We start from the raw sequence: 22324 nt of genomic DNA on the forward strand, positions 1-22324 counted from the left end.
CACAACCTCTGAATCAAGCAGTACCTCCTCCAGGGAACCCTTCCTTGATTTTTCCATATAGAGTTTATTATTCCCTGTGCTCCCAAATGTGCTATAATGGAGATAAATGCGGCCATTTAACTGTCTGCCTGCCGTATTAGAACAGACAATGAGTGCTTGCAAGGAACAGTGCTGGGCTCAGAACAAATACAGGTAGAAGATTTGAACCGCAGAGACGACAGTGCTAAGCCCTTCATTCTGTCTGGTCCCAGGAGAGCCTTGGCCTCCAGGAGCCAGTGATGAGCACAGCCACCTGTGTGTGTGTGAGAGAGAGAGAGAGAGAAAGAAAGAGAGAGAGAGGGGGGCTGGGGGAGGGACACAGACAAGGCCATGCACCAAGCAGCCCTTGAATAATGTAGCAAGGCATTACCATGCACCTGTGTGTGAACTGGCCCCGACCAGGGCAGATGACTTGTGTCTGGGAGCCACTGTGGGGCTTAGCAGCTCTCGTCCCTCCACTGAAAGCTGTTGCCAGCAACCCCTCTCCAGCCTGGCATCAGACATTCTCCAAGAGCCTGGCTCTGTGCCCAGGGCAGACTCTGGGCCAGCCCTCCTCTGCCCCCGGAGACACTAAAGGCAGCTCAGGAGGGGCCCAGACTGGCCATTTCCTACGGATCTGCGCAACTCCTCTGCCCTTCCTCCTGTGGTCGTCTTAACAGAAAGGCATCACTTAGCACCCTTCCTTCCAGAACACATGGCCTGGCTCACTGGGGCACTGGCACAGCAGGGCACGGCAGGGCCCGCCTCAGCCTGCATTCCCACATCCTCTCCATGAGTTCTTGGGACTGGATTAACGACCTTCAATAGGAATGGCAGGGGGACCTGGGTCACAACTTTTCTGTGAACAAGGGCTCTTTTCAAAAACTCGGGAAATGCCTAAAAAGGATTAAAAATAAAGTCAAGCTTCAACCCCTCCCAGTGTTCCGGAAGTGCTGGGTACTTTTCCTGAGTTTGATTTGTCCTAATAAGCTTAGCTACAGTTCCACATCAAAAAGACAAACCATCCAATTCTTAAAAACAGGCTAAGGTTCTGAACAGCAATCTGAATTTTTCCCCAGGAAGATACGCAAATGGCCAAAAAGCACTTGGAAAAAACATTGAACATCAAGCGCAGATCACAGCAGAGCAGGAGAGGCCCCCCCAGGCGAGCAGGTGAAGCAGCCCCCAGCAGCCCCCTGGGTGCAGCAGCTCCAGTTCCTGGTTCCTTGCTTTGGCCTGGCCCAGCCTGAGCTGTCACCGGCATTTGGGGAGGGAGGCAGTGGATGGACGATCTCTTTGCCTTTCAAATACATAAAAACAAGGCAAGAATGTAATCATCTTTTTTTTTTTTTTTTTTTTTTTCGGTCTAAGTGATTTATTTGGCAGGCAGAATGACAGAGAGAAGGGTTCTGGAACTCTGTCAGAGCTGCCCCCATGGTGGCAGGAGCCCACACAGCAGGGCCACCCGCTGCTCCTTTCTCAAGCACATCAGCAGGGAACCAGATAGTAAGTGGAACTTCTGAGACTTCATTCAATACTCCGATATGAGAGGCCAGTGACATGGGTGTTGGTTTAACTAGCTGTGCCACAGCACCTGCACTCCCCACCCCACCCGAAACTTAAAACAATTACCCTTAATGGTGAATTAAAGTCTACTAGTTGCTTGCAGAGGAGACTCTAGCAGTAATACAAAAATAGTCTGTTTCAAAGCATACAGCATGCTGTGACCAGCTAGCCAATTTTGATGTACTAAAATCATGCTGTGAAAACCAAAGCACAAGGCCTGTCAAGTTGAGGCATATCCCAAACCCTGACACCATAGAGTACTTACGCGGTAGTCCTCGGCTTTGCGTCAGGAGGTTAAGAAGGGACAACAGCTAGGCCCGGACCTGTTGCTGGGCATGCCATTGGCTGTGTCCTGCCACTTCCTTTGCCTTGGATGGGGCAGATAAGGCCATGGCCTGAGGGGTGGACTCCAAGGGCAGCAGCAGCACAGGCAGGCTAGTCCCAAGGTTTTAACTGTTGTCACCTCTGCACTTCATGTCACCCATCCTCTGTGACTCGCCATGTATAAGGTGGGTCAGTAACAGAAAAGAAGCACATTTGGGGACTGGTGCCCAGAAACGTGCCATCAAAGGCCAGGAAGGAAGTGGATTCAACACCAAATACACAACCTGCACTTCTCCCAAGCTCCCTAAGCTCGACCTCGGGGTAGTGGCAGGTGCACACTAAAGGTGTATTTACTGATCTGAAAAGAACACTGACAGAGACCTCTCCCATCTTCCAGGTCACTCCCCAGTCTGGGCCAGGCTGAAGCCAGAGCCCAGAACGCAATTCTGGATTTCCATACGAATGGCCTAAGTACTTGGGCACTCACACAGTAACTTCCCACGTGTTGGAAGCTGACTAACAGGGACTCAAGCTGGCACTCTGATACGGTTGCTAGGGTTGTAAAGCAGCAGCTTAACCCACTGTGCCATGATGCCAGACCCCGCCCCGAAGGAGTTCAGAATGAAAGTCTATAAAGGAAACATTGCACCACCCACCAGAAACACAATGTGAGCCACAAATGTAGTTCTGAGTGATCTAACAGCCCCCACTTCAAAAGTGAAGGGAGGCGTGGGTGTTGTGGCATTGCAGGTTAAGCCACCATAAGCAGCACTAGCACATAGATGCCAGTTTGTGTCCTGGCTATTCCACTTGCAATTCAGCTCTCTGCTAATGGCCTTGGAAAGGCAGTAGAACGTGGCCCGAGTACTTGGGCCCCCACAACCACATGGGAGAGCTGGTGAAGCTGCTGGCTTAGGTCAGTCCCAGGCTGGCTGCTGTGGCCATCTAGGGAGTGAGCCAGCAGGTGGAATGTCTTTCTACTTCTCCTGCTCTTTGCACAATTCTTTCAAATAAATAAATCTTTAAAAAATTAAACAGGTAAAAATTTAAAATATATAGACATTGAATATGTCCAAATGGTTCAGATAAATCAAAATATCACCTTAACAAATAATTATGTTAGAGACTTTTCACTTTATTCAAATTTAAAAATCTGTTTAGAGGCGAGTGGCTGATCTTCATGGTTAAGATGCACATATCCCGCAACCTGGCGCGGATAGCCTGGTGGTTAAAGCCCTCATGTTGGGCTGGGATTCCATATGGGCGCCAGTTTGTCTCCCTGTGGCCCTGCTTCCCATCCAGATCCCTGCTTGTGGTCTGGGAAAGCAGTCGAGGATGGCCCAAAGCCTTGGGACCCTGCATCCATGTAGGAGATCTGGAGGAGGGTCCTGGCTCCTGGCTTTGGATCGGCTCAGCTCTGGCCATTGCAGCCACTTGGGAAGTGAAATCAGTGGATAAAAGATCTTTCTGCCTCTCTTCCTCTCTGTATATCTGACTTTCCAATAAAAATTAAAATAAATCTTAAAAAAAAAAGATGCATATATACTGGGGCTGGTGCTGTGGCATAGCAACATAAGCTTCCACCTGCAGTGCCCATATCTCCATAATGGGTGCTGGTTCGAGTCCTACCTGCTGCACTTCCCATCCAGCTCCCTGCTATTGTGTGTAGAGTAGCCAAAGATGGTTCAAGTCCTTGGGCCCCTGCATCCACATGGCAGACCTAGAAGAAACTCATGGCTCCTGATTGGCTCTGCTGTGGCTTGGGCCATCTGCATGGGAGACCTGGAAGAGCCTTCAGGCTCCTGGTTTCGGATTGGTGTAGCTCCAGCCGTTGCAGCTGCATGGGGAGTGAATCAGCAGACAGAAGATCTTCCTCTCTTTCTCTCTTCCTCTCTGTATATCTTACTTTCCAATAAAAATGAAAAACCAAATCTTTTTTTAAAATGTATGTATTTCACATCTGAGGATCAGGTTGGATACTGGGCTCCCGGTCCTGACTGCCTGGTACACAGGGGTACTGGCTGCAGTAGCTGAGTGCCTGCACCCAGGGGAGCCCTGGATGGCACTGCTGCCTTTAGGCGTCTGCCCAGCCAGGTGCTGCTGTGTGGGCCGGGATGGACGCCGAGCATCCGAGTTACTACAGATGTTAGCTGCGGCACTTGCCGATGGTCCAGCTGAGAAGTGTTGCTCTAAGCTCCTCCCCTGAGCTCCCTGGATCCTCAGGCCCCCTCTGCCACGATTGTGGGTGTTGTTGCCCCGTTCTGCAGAGCAGGGCCTGGGGCTCCTGAGAGCTTGGCTATCTGCTTGGAGTCATAGCCACAGTGCTTCCAGAACTTGTGTTTTTAACTCTTTTACTGCTCCTGGGGGCTGGTCTGCCTCTTCTCTGTTTTGCTCTCACTCACTCTAGTATGACGGTGGCAAGTGCTGCTCTGTTGGAATACTCTGTACTCCTTTCACATCTGGTTTTACTGGAGAATGAACTGGTGACATGGGTCCTTCAGACCCATGAAATGCTCAACCCAGGGCATCAATAGACAAAGAGCTCTTCATTTCCCATGGCCCTGCTACAGCCCTCTGCAAATATTTCACAAGCTGCCCATGGTCAAGGGCATGGTCACAATGGAAATTTGTGACGTTGGTCACTTTCTCCTGCACTCATGCAATGGCTTGCAAAGTTCACTGCACAGTTTCTCCAGGATGATGATGCAATGAAAGCTGGGCACGTTCACATCTCCTTTTGACTCAGTAGATTATGAACACCGTCCCTTCATTAAAGGGACAGGCAGACTCCGATTTCCTACATTTAGACAACTTCAGATTATTATTGTCAAGTGTTTTGGTCCTGTTAGGTAATAATACCTGATGAGGCACTTTTTCTTTACTTTAAAATTTTATTTAGTTGAGGAGGGAGGACAGAGAGAGCAGGAGAGGCAGGCAGACACATCTGCTGATTCATTCCCCAGATGCCCACAATGGCCAGCGTGGCACCAGGCCAGGCCAAAGCCCAGAGTTCTCCCATGAGGCTGACAGGCAGCCAGTGACCTGAGCCACTGCTGCTGCTTTCCAGGGCCTGCACTGACGGGAAGATCAAGTTAGGAGCTGCAACTGGCAACCCAATCTAGGTCCTCTGACGTGGGACATGGCTACCTTGACAGCTGGGCCAAGTGCCAGCTCCTAATGAAGTCCCTTTTAAGGTGAAATACGGAATCCAGGTACTCACCTTAGAGATGCCCTCTGCTTTCCTTACCCTAAAGACTGGCTGGGAGGAAACGGCGAGGGTTCAGGAAGCCCAGCAGATGAAGGGTACAAGGGATTACAATTTCCTGGAACCTTCCTCACCCACCATCTCTAAGCAGAGGTTTAAGCAAGGACTTGGTGCGGTGCCTGATCCCTATGGACCCAGAGGACTGAGCACATGCAGGTCTCTCCGGTCCCTCTCACCAACAGGAACGCAAATGAGCAGCAGAGACATCCACAGGGGCAACAAGCAGGGCGGGGAGGAAGGCAGTGAGACGTGGACCGCGGTTTAGAACTAGAGACCGGCTGAGAGTGCAGAGCAAGGAAAAACGCAGCCCAGACCTGCTGGGGACGAGCTGCTAGTAACAGACCAGCTGCAATGGGCGAAGACGCCATGGGGGTGCCTGCTGCAGCTGCAGGTGGCCACTGTACCCCCAGGATGTACCTCCTCCAGGGCAGCCTAGGAATCAGTCCCTTCCCAACTAGCAGAGCCTGGGAGCTGGTCCTGGGCCAGGGTTTCTGAGCACTCCGATCCCAGTGGAGGTGGTTGGTGGTGGGGGAGCAGTGGGGAGTCATTCAGGGCAAGTATACATGGTGAGTGATTTGCTCAAAGCCCTCTGCTTTGTTGGGCCCTAAACCCACTAGCAACCAAGTCTGTATCTTCACCCCTCTCTCTTTCCAACAGAAGACTAGATCATCCTTCTGTGGAGAAAGCAAAGGAAGCCTAGAGGTGCTCCAGGCGAAGGGTGTGCTAGGGAACACATCCCACCGAGTTTCTAACAGCTTCATGGGGCCTCGTGCTTACAAACGGGCAGTACACGGCTTTCTGCGGGAGCCTCTGACATGCCAGGGAAAGGCTGGAGCAAAACAACCAACTCCAGACGACACAATGCCAGACTTGAACAGATATGAGAAAACTCCGCAGAGCAGAGAGGCCCTCCTCCGACGAACACACGCAGTTGGGGAAATGCAGGCATCTCAACCTGACGGAAGAGCTTGCATTTCTTCTCTTGCTGGATGCTATTCAACAAGCTCACAGAGTTGACTCAAATGACCAGTAGGAAAGCCACAAAAATTGCAATAAGGGGAAAATGGTGGTGGGGGAGGAGGGTAAATGAGGAAAGAGGAAGGGGAAACCCTTGAGTCTATGGAACTGTATCATGAAAAATAAAAACTAAAAAAATTTTTTTTTTAAATTAGAAATTAGGAAAAAAATTTAAACTGTTCTTACCTATGGGGACTCCTCTGTACCACTATATCCCAAACTAGCACCACTCTCGTCTGAGCCAGGAAAACAGCCCCTCCCAAGTCTTCCTGCTTCAGAATACGCTGTGTTAACACTGCTGCGTAGGCAACTGAGGATTTAAAAACACCCACCCGATCTATCGGAAAGGTACACTTACAGAGAGAGAGACAAAGATCCCCCTTGGCGGGTCACTCCCTAAATGGCTGCCCTGACTGGGGCTAGGCCAGGCTGAAGCCAAGAGTTTCCTCCACGTTTCTCTAACGTGTGTTGAAGGGGCCCGAGAGCTTAAGTCATCTTTCCCTGCTTCCCTAGGCACGTTAGCAGGGACATGGACGGGAAGTGGAGCAGATGGGATTCAAATTGGTACTCCTTTGTGATGCTGGCACAATAGATGGTGGCCTAACCCACTGCACCACAGTGTTGGCCCCAAGAAAAATCTTCCTTAAAAAAAAAAGTTTCAACTCGGATGGATGTCTGGACTAGCATCTGAAATGTAGACTGAGTGCCCCATCTCCCACCAGAGACTGAGGGTTAGCTCCCAGCTCTGGCTCCTGACTCCTGGCGGATGAAGCAGGCCCTCAGGAGTAGCAGTGATGGCTCTAACAACTGGGTTCCTCCCATCAATCTAGACACCCGGATGGAGCTCCGAGTTTCTGCCCTGAGACTCGCTGCTGTTACAGGCATTTGAGTGTGAATCAACACACAGGAATCTTGCCTCTATAAAGAATAATAAAACAACAAAATCCACTCTAACAAGGCTCTGATTAAACATTCCCAGTGAGTGCCCGCTGACCTGGCAGAGGCCAATAAGGTTTTGTTTCCCTGGGTCTGTAACGACTGCTCCTTCCACCGCATTCCCATCCCAGCCACCCCTCCCTCCCATGTGTCACGCACATCCAGCTCTTTGTTCCTAGGACACAGGTCTGCTCCCGTAGAAGGCTGTTGGCTTGGTCTGTTATCGTCTGTCTCGGATGCCATAAGCCCCAACTACTGCACTGACCATGTTGGCCACCATTATCAACGATAAGACCACATGACACACAGCTGAAAAAGGGAAAAATGATTCAATCGTTGAGTAATGGCCCTTGAGAGATGTAAAAAGCGATCGGTCTACCTCCCCTGGGCCCAACTAGGTTTAAAAGTCAGAGATCTTATTCCATCAGGGATGGTCAGATGGCCAGTTGTAGTCCCAGCTGCTCTGCTTCTGATGCAGCTCCCCAGACAGCAGCCAGGCAGCGGAGGAGGGCCCAGAGAGCAGGCCTCAGTCTCCACGTGGGAGACCTGCATGGACTTTCCGTCCAGCCTGGCTGCTATGGCCACCGAGGGGATGAATTAGTAGATGGATGACCTCTCTGTGTATTTCAAGTAAATATATATTTTTAAGAATATTTTATTGGAGAGGCAGATTCACAGAGAGGAGAGACAGACAAAGATCTTCAGCCCACTGGTTCACTCCCCAAGTGACCTCAACAGCTGGAGCGGAGCCAATCTGAAGCCAGGAGCTTCTTCTGGGTCTCCCATGTGAGTGCAGAGTCCCAAGGCTTTGGGCCATCCTCGACTGCTTTCCCAGGCCACAGGCAGGGAGCTGGATGGGAAGTGGAGCAGCTGGTACACAAACCGGCACCCATATGGGATCCTGGCCCTTGCAAGGTGAGTACTTCAGCCACTAGGCTACTGCATTGGTGCCAGGATCCCATACGGGTGCCAGTTTGTATCCTGGCAGCAGTAGGAAAAACAGTAGAGGATGACCCAAAGTCTGGGGGCCCTGCACTTGCATGGGAGACCCAGAAGAAGCTCCTTGCTCCTGACTTCAGATTGGTGCAGCTCTGGTTGTTGCAACAACTTAGGGAGTGAATCAACAGACTGAAGATCTTCCTGTCTCTCCTCCTCTCTGTAAAATAAATCTTTTTTTTTTTTTAAAGATTTATTTTTATTATTTTTTCATTGGAAAGGCGGATATACAGAGAGGAGAGACAGAGAGGAAGATCTTCCGTCTGATGATTCACTCCCCAAGTGAGCGCAACGGCCAATGCTATGCCAATCCGAAGCCAGGAGCCTCTTCCGGGTCTCCCACACAGGTGCAGGGTCCCAAAGCTTTGGGCTGTCCTTGACTGCTTTCCCAGGCCACAGACAGGGAGCTGGATGGGAAGTGGGGCTGCCGGGATTAGAACCGGCGCCCATATGGGATCCTGGGCGTGCAAGGCGAGGACCTTTAACCACTTGCGCCACCGCGCCGGGCCCAAAAATAAATCTTTTTAAAAAAATCTTAAAAAAACCAAAATTCTTCTGGGTCTGTCACAATGGTTCAGTTGCTAAATACTCGCCTTGCATGAGCTGGAATTCTATATGGGCAATGGTTCATGTCCCGGATGCTCCATTTTCCTTCAAATTCCTTGCTTGTGGCCTGGGAAAGCAGCAGCGGATAGCCCAAAGCTTTCGGAATAGGCACAGTGGATCGAAGATCTTTCTCTCTGTATCTCCTTCTTTCTGTAGATTTGCCTTCCCAATAAAAAGAAATCTTTTTAAAAATTCTACTGTAAAAGATGTCAGTATTCAGCCTGCATATGTAGTAGCACATTGCAATCATCAGCTCCACAGAATGTTTTCCAGGGCCAAACTCCCTGATGGAACTTAAGGTGACCCATGAAATGTCCATTTCTGCTCTGTGATGGACTTCTCTCATTCTGAGAACAGCAAACTCTGTTCTCAGCCAAACAGTACCTGGCTTATAGTCAGTGTTAAATATTTATTCAATGAGCTAACTATTTCTGAGAAGGCGCAAATCACAAGCAAGCACAGGCTGTGAACTCCTAACACTCTCTTGGAGCATTGCAGCCCAGAAAGGCGCCAGCACCGAGGCCACGTCTGAACAACTGACGATTGCTCACAAAGCACCTGTCTCAGGAAGATGCCACGGGTACAGTTCTCCCTCATCCACATGCCTCACCACTCAGTGCCCTGACACAAACTGCATTCCACACTAAGATAGGGTAAACAAATACTCCACCCGCATACCTATATAATCCTATTTTTAAACAGATACTAAACGGGACCTGGTCTTATTTGCCATTTCCAAAAGTGACTGAGGTTTCACAGACAGAAGATGTTCGGTTTTCACATAGATTTTAGCAGGCTCAATTTCCAATCTCTTACGAAGCTGAGACCTTGTACCTTTTCACCCACAGTACTGGCTGGTCCCTAATTCCCTGTGGTGTTGCTCTTATTCTTCAGGGCATTACCAAGTGCAGTGACGGTGACCCCAACACAAGCAGAAACACTCCCTACAGTCCACCTCTTAATGGAGTCCGGAGGCCAAGATATTTTCTGAGAGAAACGCCATTCTTGTTTAACTTTCACTAGTTTGTTATAATAGCTTTATTTTTCTATTTCTGTTCATCTCGTATCTCACATATAACTTTATCATAGGCATTTGTAAACAAAGAAACAGTGTGTACTTAGCGGTAGCGTGAGCCAAAGAGCCAGGCTCCCACCAGTCTTGGGAATGCATCCCATGTGGATAAGGGGGGATGAGGGGATTGTGTGGGCCAGGAAGATTCACTGCTGAGCTCAGGATCTGCCAAGAGACCAAGGGCACGCGCATCCCAACCTGCAGCTCTTTTTCCCTTCTGTTTAGGGAACAGTTGATGCCTGAAGCAGTAAACTATTCTAATCCATTCTTTTGGTCAACCTATAGATCTAAGAAATATTTGGGGGACTGGTATCTCATAAAGAAAACTTTGAACATTTCAGGTTCACTTATCAGTTTTTTTGTTTGTCTTTAGATTTCTTTATTTTTATTGCAAAGTCAGATATAGAGAGAAGGAGAGACAGAGAAGAGGATCTTCCCTCCGATGATTCACTCCCCAAGCAGCCACAACGGTGAGAGCTGCACTGATCCGAAGCTAGGAGCCAGAAGCCTCTTCCGGGCCTCCCACATAGGCACAGGGTCCCAGAGCTTTGGGTCATCCTGGACTGCTTTCCCAGGCTATAAGCAGGGAGCTGGATGGGAAGTGGGGCTTCCAGGGCTAGAACCGGCACCCATATGGGATCCCAGCACATGCAAGGCAAGAACTTTAGCTGCTAGGTTACTGCGCCAGGCCCTTTTATCAGTGTTTTTAAGTAACAATTCACACTAGGTTGAAAATGCAAGTTGGCAGGCCCAGCATGGTAGCCTAGTGGCTAAAGTCCTCATCTTGCATATGCCAGGATCCCTTATGACTACCTGCTTGTGTCTTGGATGCTCCACTTCTCTCCCAGCTCTCTGCTTGTGGCCTGGGAAAGCAGAAGAAGACAGCCCGAAACCATGGGACCCTGCACCCATGTGGGAGACCCAGAAGAGGCTCCTGGCTTCAGATTGGCTCAGCTCCGGCCATTGTGGCCACTTGGGTAATGGACCAGCAGATGGAAGGTCTCTGTTTCTCATTCTTTATGTAAATTTGGCCTTCCAATGAAAAATATTTTTTAGATTTATTTTTATTGGACAGTTAGATATACAGAAAGAAGGAGAGACAGAGGAAGATCTTCCGTGCGTTGATTCATTCCCCAAGCGGTCACAACAGCCAGAAGCCTCTTTTGGGTCTCCCACACCGGTGCAGGATCCCAAGGCTTTGGGCCATCCTCGACTGCTTTCCCAGGCCACAAGCAGGGAGCTGAATGGGAAGTGGAGCTGCTAGGACTAGAACTGACGCCCATATGAGATCCCAGTGCATGCAAGGGAAAGACTTTAGCCATTAGGCTATCACACCAAGCACAGAAAAAAAATAAACCTTAAAAAGAAAAAAAAGGTAAATTGGCCAGCTAAGGTTTTGTAATACTTGTACCTTTCTTGTGGGACCTTGAATACTCTCTCCTTCACCCCATGAAAGAGCAGCTTTATCTGCCCCCGCACTGTCTACACAGAGCCTGAAACCAAGCGCTTGCCTGCCACGGCTCTTGAAACCCGCAGGTCTAGCAGGAGGTATTCAGGGTAACACGGGAGCTGATTTAAACCGATAAAAGAGCAGGAAATTGGGAGCTGAAGGAAAAGCAGCTCCTGACTTACCTCATTGTTTCTCCCGAGGTGAGCTGAGCTGCCCACTATCTCATCTGCTCTAAATACCGAAGCTCAATGTGCCCATTTAAGGCAGACGGCCTCGGCCTTGACTTTCCAGATTCCAATCACTCTTGTCCTTTCTCATCTATCTTCTGAAGTGACAGCTTTTGTAAGACGAACTCAAGGACAATAGGCTTCCTCTGGAGAGGGAGCTGCGGGACGGGCAGAGTCCCCTCTGCAGTGTGGAAGCCCATCTGTCCGGTCAAGCTCAGCAGGTGGGTCAGCCCTGGAACACTGACCCCCTCCTGGGATCTAGCATGCCAAGCCTGCTTCTCAGAGCAGCACGTCAGAACACCACGCCAGGGAGCACAGCTGAGAGCTCGCCTGTAATAACCACCAGTCATTCTGGGGGTCCTAATTTTGGTACTAATGTTTAACACCCACCAAAACTACCCCTTTGATGTTCTTTTTTCCAACCTTCAGATATCAGATGTGGTGCCTTCCATACTTAGTCACTGAATCACAATACAACCAATTCCTTATTCTGGCAGGAAAAAATAATTCATATGAAAACTTGCTTACAAAGATGCGTGCATGCAAATTCACTGAAATGTAATCAAAACACACTTTACATTTTCCACTGACTTTTTTTTTAAAGATTTTTTTTTTTTTTTTTTTTTTTTATCGCAAAGTCAGCTATACAGAGAGGAAAATCTTCAGTCCACTGATTTACTCAAGTGGCTGCAACTGCTGGAGCTGAGCCGATCCCAAGCCAGGAGCCAGGAGCTTCTTCCGGGTCTCCCACACGGGTTCAGGGTCCCAAGGCCTTGGGTCGTCCTTGACTGCTTTCCCAGGCCACAAGCAGGAAGCTAGATGAGAAGTGGAGCTGCCGGGATACAAACTAGTGCCCATATGGGATCCCGGGGCATGTTCAAGGCTAGGACTTTAGCCGCTAGGTTACTGCGCTGGGCTCTTCTGTTGACTTTTGAAGACTTCACAGACACATTACTTTTGTGTGTAAATCCATGTATAAAAGAATCCCTTCTATCAATATAGGTTTGATGACATCTATTTGAAAGCCATCACATGAGCTCAACTGCGCATCAGCACCAAGAACTGTGCCTTTACAATTCCAGGTGGCTTTTACCCTTAAGAATGGCACGAGATAGGGCTGGTGTGGCAGAACAGTGGGCTAATCCTCCACCTGTAGCATTGGCACCCCATATGGGCACTCTTTGAGTTCTGGCTGCTCCACTTTCAATCCAGCTCCCAGTAAATGACCTGGGAAAGCAGAAGAGGATGGCACCTGTACCCAAGTGAGAGACCTGAAGAGGCTCTCAGCTCTTGGCTTTTATCAATTCAGCTACAGTCATTGCAGCCCTCTGGGGAGTGAACCAGCAGAAAAAAGGGCCTCTTATCTCTTTCAAATAAGATAAGTCAATCTTAAGAAAAATATTTATTTAAAAGGCAGGGTTTTACAGAGAGAGGAGAAACAGAGAGGTCTTCCATCCTCTGGCTTACTCCCTAAAATGGCCAGAGCTGAGCTGAACTTGACCCAAAGCTGGAATTCAGGACTTCTTCCCAGCCTCTCACGTGGCTTCAGGGGACCAAGGACTTGGGTCATCCTCTGTTGCTTTCCCAGGTTGTTCGTAGGTAACTAATTCGAAGTAGAGCAGTCAGAACTGGAACTGGCACCCATATGGCGTGTTGGTGCTTACGAGCAGATTAGCCCAATATGTCACGTTGCCGGCCCCAATAAATCTTTTAAAAATGACAGGGGCCAGTGCAATGGGCTCAACCAGCTAATCCTCTATCTCCAAGCGCCTGCATCCCATGTGGGTGTCAGCCTGTGTCCCAGCTCCACCTCCCAGCCAGCTCCCTGCTTGCAGCCTACAAAAGCAGTCGAGGATGACCCAGAGCCTTGGGACCCTGCACCTGCATGAGAAGCCTGGAAGAAGCTCCTAGATTTGGATTCAGTCAATTGCAGCTTTTGTGGAAATTTAGGGAGTGAACCAGTGATGGAAGATCTTTGTTCCTTCTTCTCTCTGTAAATCTACCTTTCAAATGAAAATAAGTAAATCTTTAAAAATCTGATAGATGACAAAAATTCTTTGAATTATCAGTTATTGGGCCTGGCACGGTGGCTAAAGTCCTAGCCTTGAATACGCCAGGATCCCATATGGATGCCGCTTATAATCCTGGCAGCTATGCTTCCCATCCAGTTCCCTGACTGTGGCCTGGGAAAGCAGTCGAGGATGGCCCAAAGCCTTGGGATCCTGCACCCATGTGGGAGTCCTGGAAGAGGCTCCCGGCTCCTGGCTGGCTTCAGATTGGCTCAGCTCTGATCATTGTGGACACTTGAGGAGTAAACCATCGGATAGAGGAGCTGTTTCTCCTTTATGTATGTCTGACTTTCCAATAGAAAATATTTAAATAACAAATTAAAATATACCTCGAAAATCATAAAATATTGGTAGGATAAAAGATTATCTAAATAAGCGCCCAGCATAGTGGCCTAGAGGCTTAAGTCTTCACCTTGCACGCACTGGGATCCCATATGGGCTGCAGTTCTTGTCCTGGCAGCCTCATTTTCCATCCAGTTCCCTGCTTGTGGCCTGGGAAAGCAGTCGAGGACGGCCCAAAGCTTTGGGATTCTACACCTGTGTGGGAGACCTGGAAGAAGCTCCTGGCTTCGGACTGGCTCAGCTCCAGCTGTGGTGGCCGCTTGGGGAGTGAACCATCAGAAGAATATCTTCCTCTCTCTCCTCTCTGTATATCTGACTTTCCAATAAAAATATATATATTTTTAAAGATTTATTTTTTATTTTCATTACAAAGTCAGATATATGGAGAGGAGGAGAGACAGAGAGGACTATCTTCCATCCAATGATTCACTCTCTAAGTGACCGCAACGGCTGGTGCTGTGCCAATCTGGAGCCAGGAGCCAGGAACTTCTTCTAGGTTTCCCATGCGGGTGCAGGGCCCCAAGGCCTTGGACCATCCTCGACTGCTTTCCCACACCACAAGCAGGGAGCTGGATGGGAAGTGGAGCTGCTGGGATTAGAACCGGTGCCCATATGGGATCCTGGGGCATGTTCAAGGCGAGGACTTTAGCCGCTAGCCCATGGCGCTGGGCTGCCCCCACCAAAAAAAATATATGTATATATTTATTTAAAAATTACATAAGTGGGCCCGGCGTGGTGGCGCAAGTGGTTAAAGTCCTCGCCTTGCACGCCCGGGATCCCATATGGGCTGCAGTTCTAATCCCGGCAGCCCCACTTCCCATCCAGCTCCCTGCCTGTGGCCCGGGAAAGCAGTCGAGGATGGCCCAAAGCTTTGGGACCCTGCACCCGCGTGGGAGACCCAGAAGAGGCTCCTGGCTTTGGATCGGCATAGTATTGGCAGTTGCGCTCACTTGGGGAGTGAATCATTGGAAGGAAGATCTTCCTCTCTGTCTCTCTCTGTATATCCGCCTTTCCAATAAAACATAATAAAAAAATAAATCTTTAAAAAAAATTACATAAGTAAGAGGAACAAGCCCATGTTCTTTACTGGAAGACTCAGCAATGTTAACATAGCAAATATGCCCTAACTACTCAGTTTCAACAATTTCTGTCAGTATCCCAGCGAATATCTTTGCAGAAATTGACCAACTACTTCCCAAACTGACATGGCAAACAAAGAGATCATGAACAACATTCATCTGAAACATGAAGGATTCCTAGACCTCAAAACAAAACAAACAAAAAAACCCCCAATAATCCAGCAAGTCAAAGGATCCTGACAGACACCTCCGCATAGAAACACAAGTGGCTAGGGTAGGCGTTGTGGCGTGGCAGGTCAAGTGGGTGACTGGGCACTCCTGCGATCTAAACCCGAGTGTTGACTAGTGCCTCAGCCTCCCCTTGCAATCGCACCCTGCTAGTGTGGCAGGCAAGGCAGAGTGTGGCTCCAGGCATTCTGTCCCTGACCTCAGATGGAGTTCCTGCCTTGTGGCATTGACCTCGTGCAGCCCTAGTTATTGCTGGCATTTAGGCAGTAAACCTCTGCATTAAAAACCTTTCTCGTCCCTTCTCCCTAGTTCTCTGGCCTTCTGCCTTTGAAGTCAATCCACCTCTCCACAGATACAAATGGTTGACTAACTCACTGAAAGAAAGCACACTGTTCCTCCGCCCTGAACAGGCACCAGTATCCGTATGATACCAGTTCAAATTCTGGCTGCTCCAGCCCAGTCCAGCTCCCTGCTTAGGCCAACTTGTGCTGCTTTCCCAGGCCCTAAGTCCACATGGGAGACTGTGGATTAGCTCAGCTTTGGCAGTTGTGTCCACATGGGACGTGAACAAGCAATTGGCAAACCTGAGTTTTGCCTCAAATAAATAAATTTTAAGCAAATCAGAATCCTTATTCACCATTGGTGAGGATTTACAACAGTTGTAAGTATCTGGGAAAATAGAATGGCAGCTCTGATCCTCCAAGGTAGCTATCATATGTCTCAGCAGTTCTAGTCACAATAGACACACACAGAAAAACACAAACTTGTTCAGATTCTTGCACCGGTATTATTCACAACAGTCAGTTTCCAACAGCAGACGGATGGATAAGTAAAGCTTGGTCCAGCCCTACAAAGGAACACTTGTGAGCCACCAGAACATCAAATTTGATATATGCTACTGTGTGAAAGAACCTGGAGCATATGCTGCCTGCAAGCCAGAGCAGGAGGCCACAAAACGGTATGATCTCATTCAAACCAAAGTCCACAGTAAGGAGACCTAGCTGGCTTAGTGATTGCACAGAGGGTGGGGTGGGCCAGGACAGGGCGTATATGGGGAGGCACACAGCTAAAGGCTTTCCTTTTCAGATGACATAAACATTCCAAAATTCATGGTGATAGTGGTGTCCTGCTTGTAACTGTATTACAAGCTGCTGAACCATACAGTCTAAATAGGCCTGGTAATGTTGGTTATATCTAAGAAAGCTAAAAGCTAGCATCAAAAAAAGATCATTTATATGAAATGGCAATTATTCCTGGTATTTAGAGGTTACTTTTGGGCTGCAGATTAGCATTCCAGAAACCAAACTAGAGCCACTGCCACGCCTAACTCGGCTGAAGGTAGGACATACATTATAACTCACATCAAGATGCTTCCCAAACATTCATGCGAAGATAAGATGCAAACCCACATGTACTTTGTCCCAACAGATCCCTGACAACCATGAACAGCTTCTCCATCAGTCTCCTGAAGGCTCCTCCAAGAGTACCACCAGGCACTGCCAGCTCAGTGTGGCAGCAATGAGCCCAAGCCCACCTGGAAGGCAACTTGTGCAGATAAGCCACCGAAATCCCCAAATTCTCTCAGGTCAGAGGTTTCAAACAGATGGAGACAACATGTTTTACTAAGTTTTAAACTCAGCTTTTCTCTCAACAATCTGCAGAACAGTTTCTTTCAAATGAGTAGGATAAATGCTATTTTCTATGGGTGGGTTGATTTGTGCAAGGTGGTTAATGAGTCGAGTTGCTTACTGTGCGTCAAGCACACCAGACAACGGAAGCAGTTACGCTGTGTGTTCTAGCCCTGGCAAGTCTCACTTCATCAGGATGCGGCATAAAAGCTAGCCTGCCTCGTTTTCTGGCAAGAAAAAACAAACAAGACCGAAGATTCAGCTAAGGCTAGCTTGAGCGCCTCTCTTGAATTATCACGGAAGAGCCATCTTCAATAAGACACACATGCATAAAAACACCAAAGTTGTGCCACTCAAGGAATTTATTTTCCTACTAAATAGGACTCCTGTGTTCAGGGCTAATTAGAGCTGCCGTTCCAACCAAGATTTCTGTAAGATTTCCTTTTCTCATCAAAATTAAGATTTCTATGGAAAGAAAACAAAACAAAAATACTCTCTCAAGGGGTGTGAGTGGGGGGGAAAAAAAAAAATCAAACCTCTACAGAACAGTTACAATTCAGTCGCGTCTGGAAAGGGTCACCAGCACCAACTACGGACACCCTCAGCACTGACCAGTGCCAGGGCAGGCCTGCCCCGGGTGGGCTCCTCCTCATGTGACACACAGGTTGAGGGGTCTGACACAGGGAGCTTTCCCCAAGGGGTCTGAACAGGCCCAGAGCGCGTCACTCAACAGGCTGCGCGAGGACACGCCTAGCGACAGGTGCACTTGGTCGCTATCATGTCTTCATACTCCTTGTAGGCAATCGAGCTGTCGGGCTCGATGGTCAGGACGCTCAGGGGGCTGTATCTGGCGGGGACACATGACGGTCTTGGCACCGAGGAGTCCAGCTTCTCATAGATGATGTTCTGCACCATTGTGTGGACCGGGGAGCCGTAGCGATGCCCGACAGCCCGGGGGCAGTCCCCTTTGCAGTAGCGAGGGTTGTACCTGTGTGGAGCCACAATCCAGTTGTGCCACTTCAGCTGACTAAAACTCAGTCGAAAGTCATGGAGCTCACACTCGTTCTGGGGAAAAACAAACTTTTTGAAGTATTCACTCAGATTCAGGGAAGCTGGAGCAGGGGGCTGCTTCAATCGAGGGCCCGTCGGCTGCCGCAGGGACCGGCCCACCCTGGCAGCCTGCCCTCCTGTCGGGCGAGCGGGCATGCCTTGCTGGTGGAGACCTTGCGAAGGTTTGCTTTTGTAGGGGAGGGAATACCATGGGTGATGGGCCTGGGCACTTGTGTCATTCAGATATAAGATCAGTGATGGGGACGCCAGCACAGTCATGTTGAGGGGACCCTCACGTGCAGCAGGGTGCTGCTGCTGGGCTGCCACGCAGGTGCAGTTGCCGGACAGGTGGACATGTCTCTCACTGGAGGCCATCAGAGGCTGAAGCAGGGGAGTCACATCAATTTCAGCCCATTTGTATTTCTTCCGAAATTCAAACTGTGAGTTCAAGGTAAGTGGGCGGAGAGTCTTGCCGGAAGGCCTTGGCTCCCTGACCAGCAGGCTGCACGTGCATCTGACCGTGCTGGAGACCACGCTGGTGAGGGTATACAACAAGACAGACTTGACCGGGAGTTCCACGGCGGTCACACGATCCAGCTTGAACAGCACGTCCACCGAGAGAGCCCACTGAGGCAGCCCTGAGGAGAGAGACACAGGGAGCGCCTGAGTGGCCCTCGAGCACACGGGGCGGCAGGGAGCTGGGGTGTGGAGGGGAGGATGGGCAGAAACAACGGCTGAGTTTGGGGCAAGGAGAATGGAAATCCGTGTAGTTTTGAGCACATTTTCTACAAACTTTCTGAAGATCCCTGCTAATTTGAATTATGCTCTGTCTCTCCTCTACCCCACTCCCTCTAGTCTCAAAAACATGGTGGGGAAGGGTTAACAAGGAAAACGTGGGCGGGCCCACTGGTACCACCGCTAAAGCCCAGCATCCCGACAGTTTATCTCCAGAAACTCGTAACAGCCTTGGTGCTGAACTGACGTTAACAGGGAATCATCAAATCCTGAGATTTCAGTCTGAACAATTTGCTCCAAACACAGAGGAAACTAATCAGGAAAGTTTCTTCCCCCCTCCTTGGAGAGCCTCGAGAGGGAAAAAAATGGAGGAACACCAACAGCCTTTTTCAAAAGATGCCTTCGGCACACGTGAATGAAGTCTACTGGAATTTCAGTTGTGCAAGTTAGAACACTCAGGACGGAAACCAGAGGACCTAAAGCCGCTGCAGAGAGTGAGGGAAGCAGGCTGGCTCTTCAGCCGCCAGAGCCCCACCAACCCCTGAGCTGTTCCTCTTCCCTTGCAGCAGTGCCTTCAACTAGCTGACCAGCACTGTCTCCTCACGGGGCAAACACGGAGAACACACCCTGTTTGATGCACACCAACAGGTGGGCACACAAACTTGTGGGTCAGCAGCTCGGCGGAACAGAAAATGATGGCAACCCTCCCTGCCAGTTCCTGTCTCCTTTTAAGTCAGCAAAGTCTGCTCTGGCTGCGACACTCTACCACGTAAACCCATCCTGACAATGAAGGAGAGCATTATGAACAAGTGGAAGGCCAAGTGCCTGGCTTGCTTGGATTGTGACTCTCATTCAAAGTAAAAGGCAATTCAAGAAGCAGGGCCCAACTCCCTTCCGTTGTCAAACTGCACAAACTTGTTACATGCTCCTGTACCCAATGACCCCCACCCCCCAAGCCGCTTACACACCTGTCACCTGGTGTCCAGGAGCCTTCTGCTGGACCCAGGGGGTAAAAAGCCGAACTGTGTTGTAGAGGTGTCTTCTGTTGGCTTTAGGAATACCCTCCTTGGTAGCGTATGCCTTGTAGAGTTTCTTCATGTAGTGCAACGCGCTCGAGTCTGGCTGCAGCCTGGGGGCCGCCCCTCGCCTGACAGACAGCACTCTGAAGAGAGGCGGAAGCAGGCCAGAGTGCTCTCCCCCACCCACGGGCTGCAGCAAGGACCAGGGCTCAGCCACAGACTCCGAGGCGGCGTTGGCGGCGACCCATGGCGCTCCTCTAGGAGGCTGAGAATCAGAACTAATTGGAAAGCACACGCAGGCAAAACAGCAAAACCAGGGGAGGAATCTGCGGGGCGGCGGCGCCATGGCTTGGGAGAACTGAGGAGGAAAACATTTCCCCCCGCCGGTCGGCTTCCTGAAGCTCGGGGAGGCCCCGGCTTGCTTTCTTAAACCAATTTTAGTTGTGTGCGTGGACTAGCCTTTCTTCTGTAATCAGACCTCAAGGACGCCTAGCTGAAGCTGATTTTTATCAGCTGGACGACACACAGCTGATGCCACCCTTAACCGACCCTCATTAGATCAGATTGATTTCATTATTTTGAATTGTTCTTATTTTTCCCTAACCACCCCCTGACAACACATTTACTGAAAATTTCTCATTATAGTAAGGCTAGTTATGCAACTGAGTCTAGAAAAATTAGGGAACGATCTAAAAATTAAATCTCTCAGGGCTTGTGCCATGCCACAGTAAGCGAAGCTTCCACCTCCAGCTCCAGTCTCCACATGGGTGCTGGTTCTATTCCTGGCTGCTCCACTGCTGATCCAGCTCCCTGCTTATGGGCCAGGAAGTCAGTGAAGGATGGCCCAAAGCCTTGGGTCCCTGCACCCACAAGGGACACCCAAAAGAAGCTCCTGGTTTAGGATTAGCCCAGTTCTGGTTGTTGTGGCCACTGGGTGCTACGAACCAGTGGATGGAAGATATCTCTCTCCTTCTCTCTTTAACTCTGCCTTTCAAATAAAAATCTTAACTAGTGAAATAAATAAATATTAAAAAAAAACCCTAAATCTCTTTTTTTCAGGAGAGAAACCTTAGGACTCTTAAGATGCTGCTTACGCACTCGATGAAAGCTGCTGCAGAGCGCATGGAGAAGTTAACTATGCATGACAGTCAGCTGTGCTGGGACACAATTTACAGCGCTGGGCCGTGCCCTGACTCTGCTGCCCCCACCGCCAGGTGCCTGCAGTAAGTCATTCCTTCCTGCTTTGATCTGGAGGCGGAGCAGAAGTCTCAGTGGGCATGACCACTCCAGGGAGTAGAGAGTCGGCAGGCTGCTCAGTCCTGCCAGGCAACCTAGGATAAAATACAAATTGGGGCACTGCAACTACCCTGGCAGTGTACTTCAAAGAGACAGAAGTTCCCTTAAGTCTTGACTGACTTTTAAATCTAGCTCTTAAAGAAACCTTCAAGATCAAGTGGCCTTTCTTTGACCAGTCTTTTTGTACATAAACATTATGTTGCAAAGGTTTTGAGAAATTCGCAGATGCTGAAAAAATTTTAACTAGCCATGCAAATTGTGGCTGAATTCACTCCAGCATTTTTTCTCCTTGCCTTTTCTATTTTATAATCTTGCCTTGGGGCTGAGGCACGGCTGGTTGAAATGTTTTAGGAAAAGAGGTGAGGATGTGTCAAAAAAAGCTGATTCCCAGGACTGGCAGGGGAAATACGACGTACACGGTTGCTGGCAGAAACCCAACTTCCAGTCAGACACAAAACCGGTCTGTGCAGTGTCCAGGTTAATAAAGCTGATGGATGCTTGCAAATTAGGAGTGTACTGTTGGCCAAGCTCCCCTGGCTAGAGGCTGGTAAGCAAGGTTAAAAACTGCAAGGATAATCTCACACTCTCTCACACACATACACACACACACACACACACTACCTACCTACCTACCTACCTACCTACCTACCAGGATGGGAGCTTAGTTTTAGATTCCCCTTGACCAGCAAACTTGCTAACACAACATGTACACACTTTGCACGCAGAAACAGAAGTCAGGGAGACGCATGCTCAGCCCCTGTCTTCCCCTGGTGCCCCTAGCCACTCCCAGGCCAGACCTCGGCCGCATGGTCGAGGCAGCCTCTTCCTCTACCACTGCCACCGAGGGGACTTACTGAGCACTTGGCCAAGATTCCACACTTTCTGAGGTTGCATTTGAGGAGATACTTTCTTTTTTTAATTAAAAAATATTTTTTCAACAGACATGAACATTGTGGATAGTTTTGGTGTTATATGTCTACATTGTTATAGCCAATTGGGATAAACAACTTTATCCTTCTAAGCATTTAACATTTCTTTACAATGAAAGCATCCAAATGTTATCTTTTAGGTTTTTTGTTATTAAACAGGGAACTACACAGTACATTATTGACACTTACCCAGCATACAAGAATCCCAGAACTTGTTATTCTATCCAGCTATGATCCCATACCATTAATCATCCTTTCCTATGCCTTCCCCCATCTCCTTTTTTGGCCTCTGGTAATGATTATATTTTTAACTTCTACAAGATCACCCACTTTTTAGATTCCATTATTAATGAGATCAAATGGCATTTGCCTTTCTGTGCTTGGCTTATTTACTTAACACGATGTCCTCCAGTTCTGTCCATGTTGTTGCAAATGACAAGATATCATCCTTCTTCATGGCCGAGTAATATTC

The 22324-nt window shown here is 49.1% G+C and overlaps 1 protein-coding gene across 2 annotated transcripts; it reads right to left on the reverse strand.

Moving 5' to 3' along the window:
• Positions 1–17205: 17205 nt before the first annotated feature.
• GDF9 (growth differentiation factor 9) lies at positions 17206–20451 on the reverse strand. Of its 2 annotated transcripts, none has more exons than XM_040971543.1 (2): positions 19577–20451; positions 17206–18511 (listed from the first exon to the last, which is right to left on the reverse strand). In XM_040971543.1, exons 1-2 carry the CDS (start codon positions 19971–19973, stop codon positions 17574–17576), a joined length of 1335 nt encoding a protein of 444 aa, XP_040827477.1. In that variant the 5' UTR covers positions 19974–20451; the 3' UTR covers positions 17206–17573. The 2 variants fall into 2 exon arrangements, with proteins under 2 accessions (XP_040827477.1, XP_040827486.1); XM_040971552.1 differs by having other exon boundaries at positions 17206–18500; positions 19575–20451.
• Positions 20452–22324: the final 1873 nt, after the last annotated feature.

The sequence above is a fragment of the Ochotona curzoniae genome, unplaced genomic scaffold, assembly GCF_017591425.1.
Source record: "Ochotona curzoniae isolate NIBS_2020 unplaced genomic scaffold, NIBS_Ocur_1.0 contig_1, whole genome shotgun sequence".
In the NCBI taxonomy this organism is placed as follows: Eukaryota; Metazoa; Chordata; class Mammalia; order Lagomorpha; family Ochotonidae; genus Ochotona; species Ochotona curzoniae.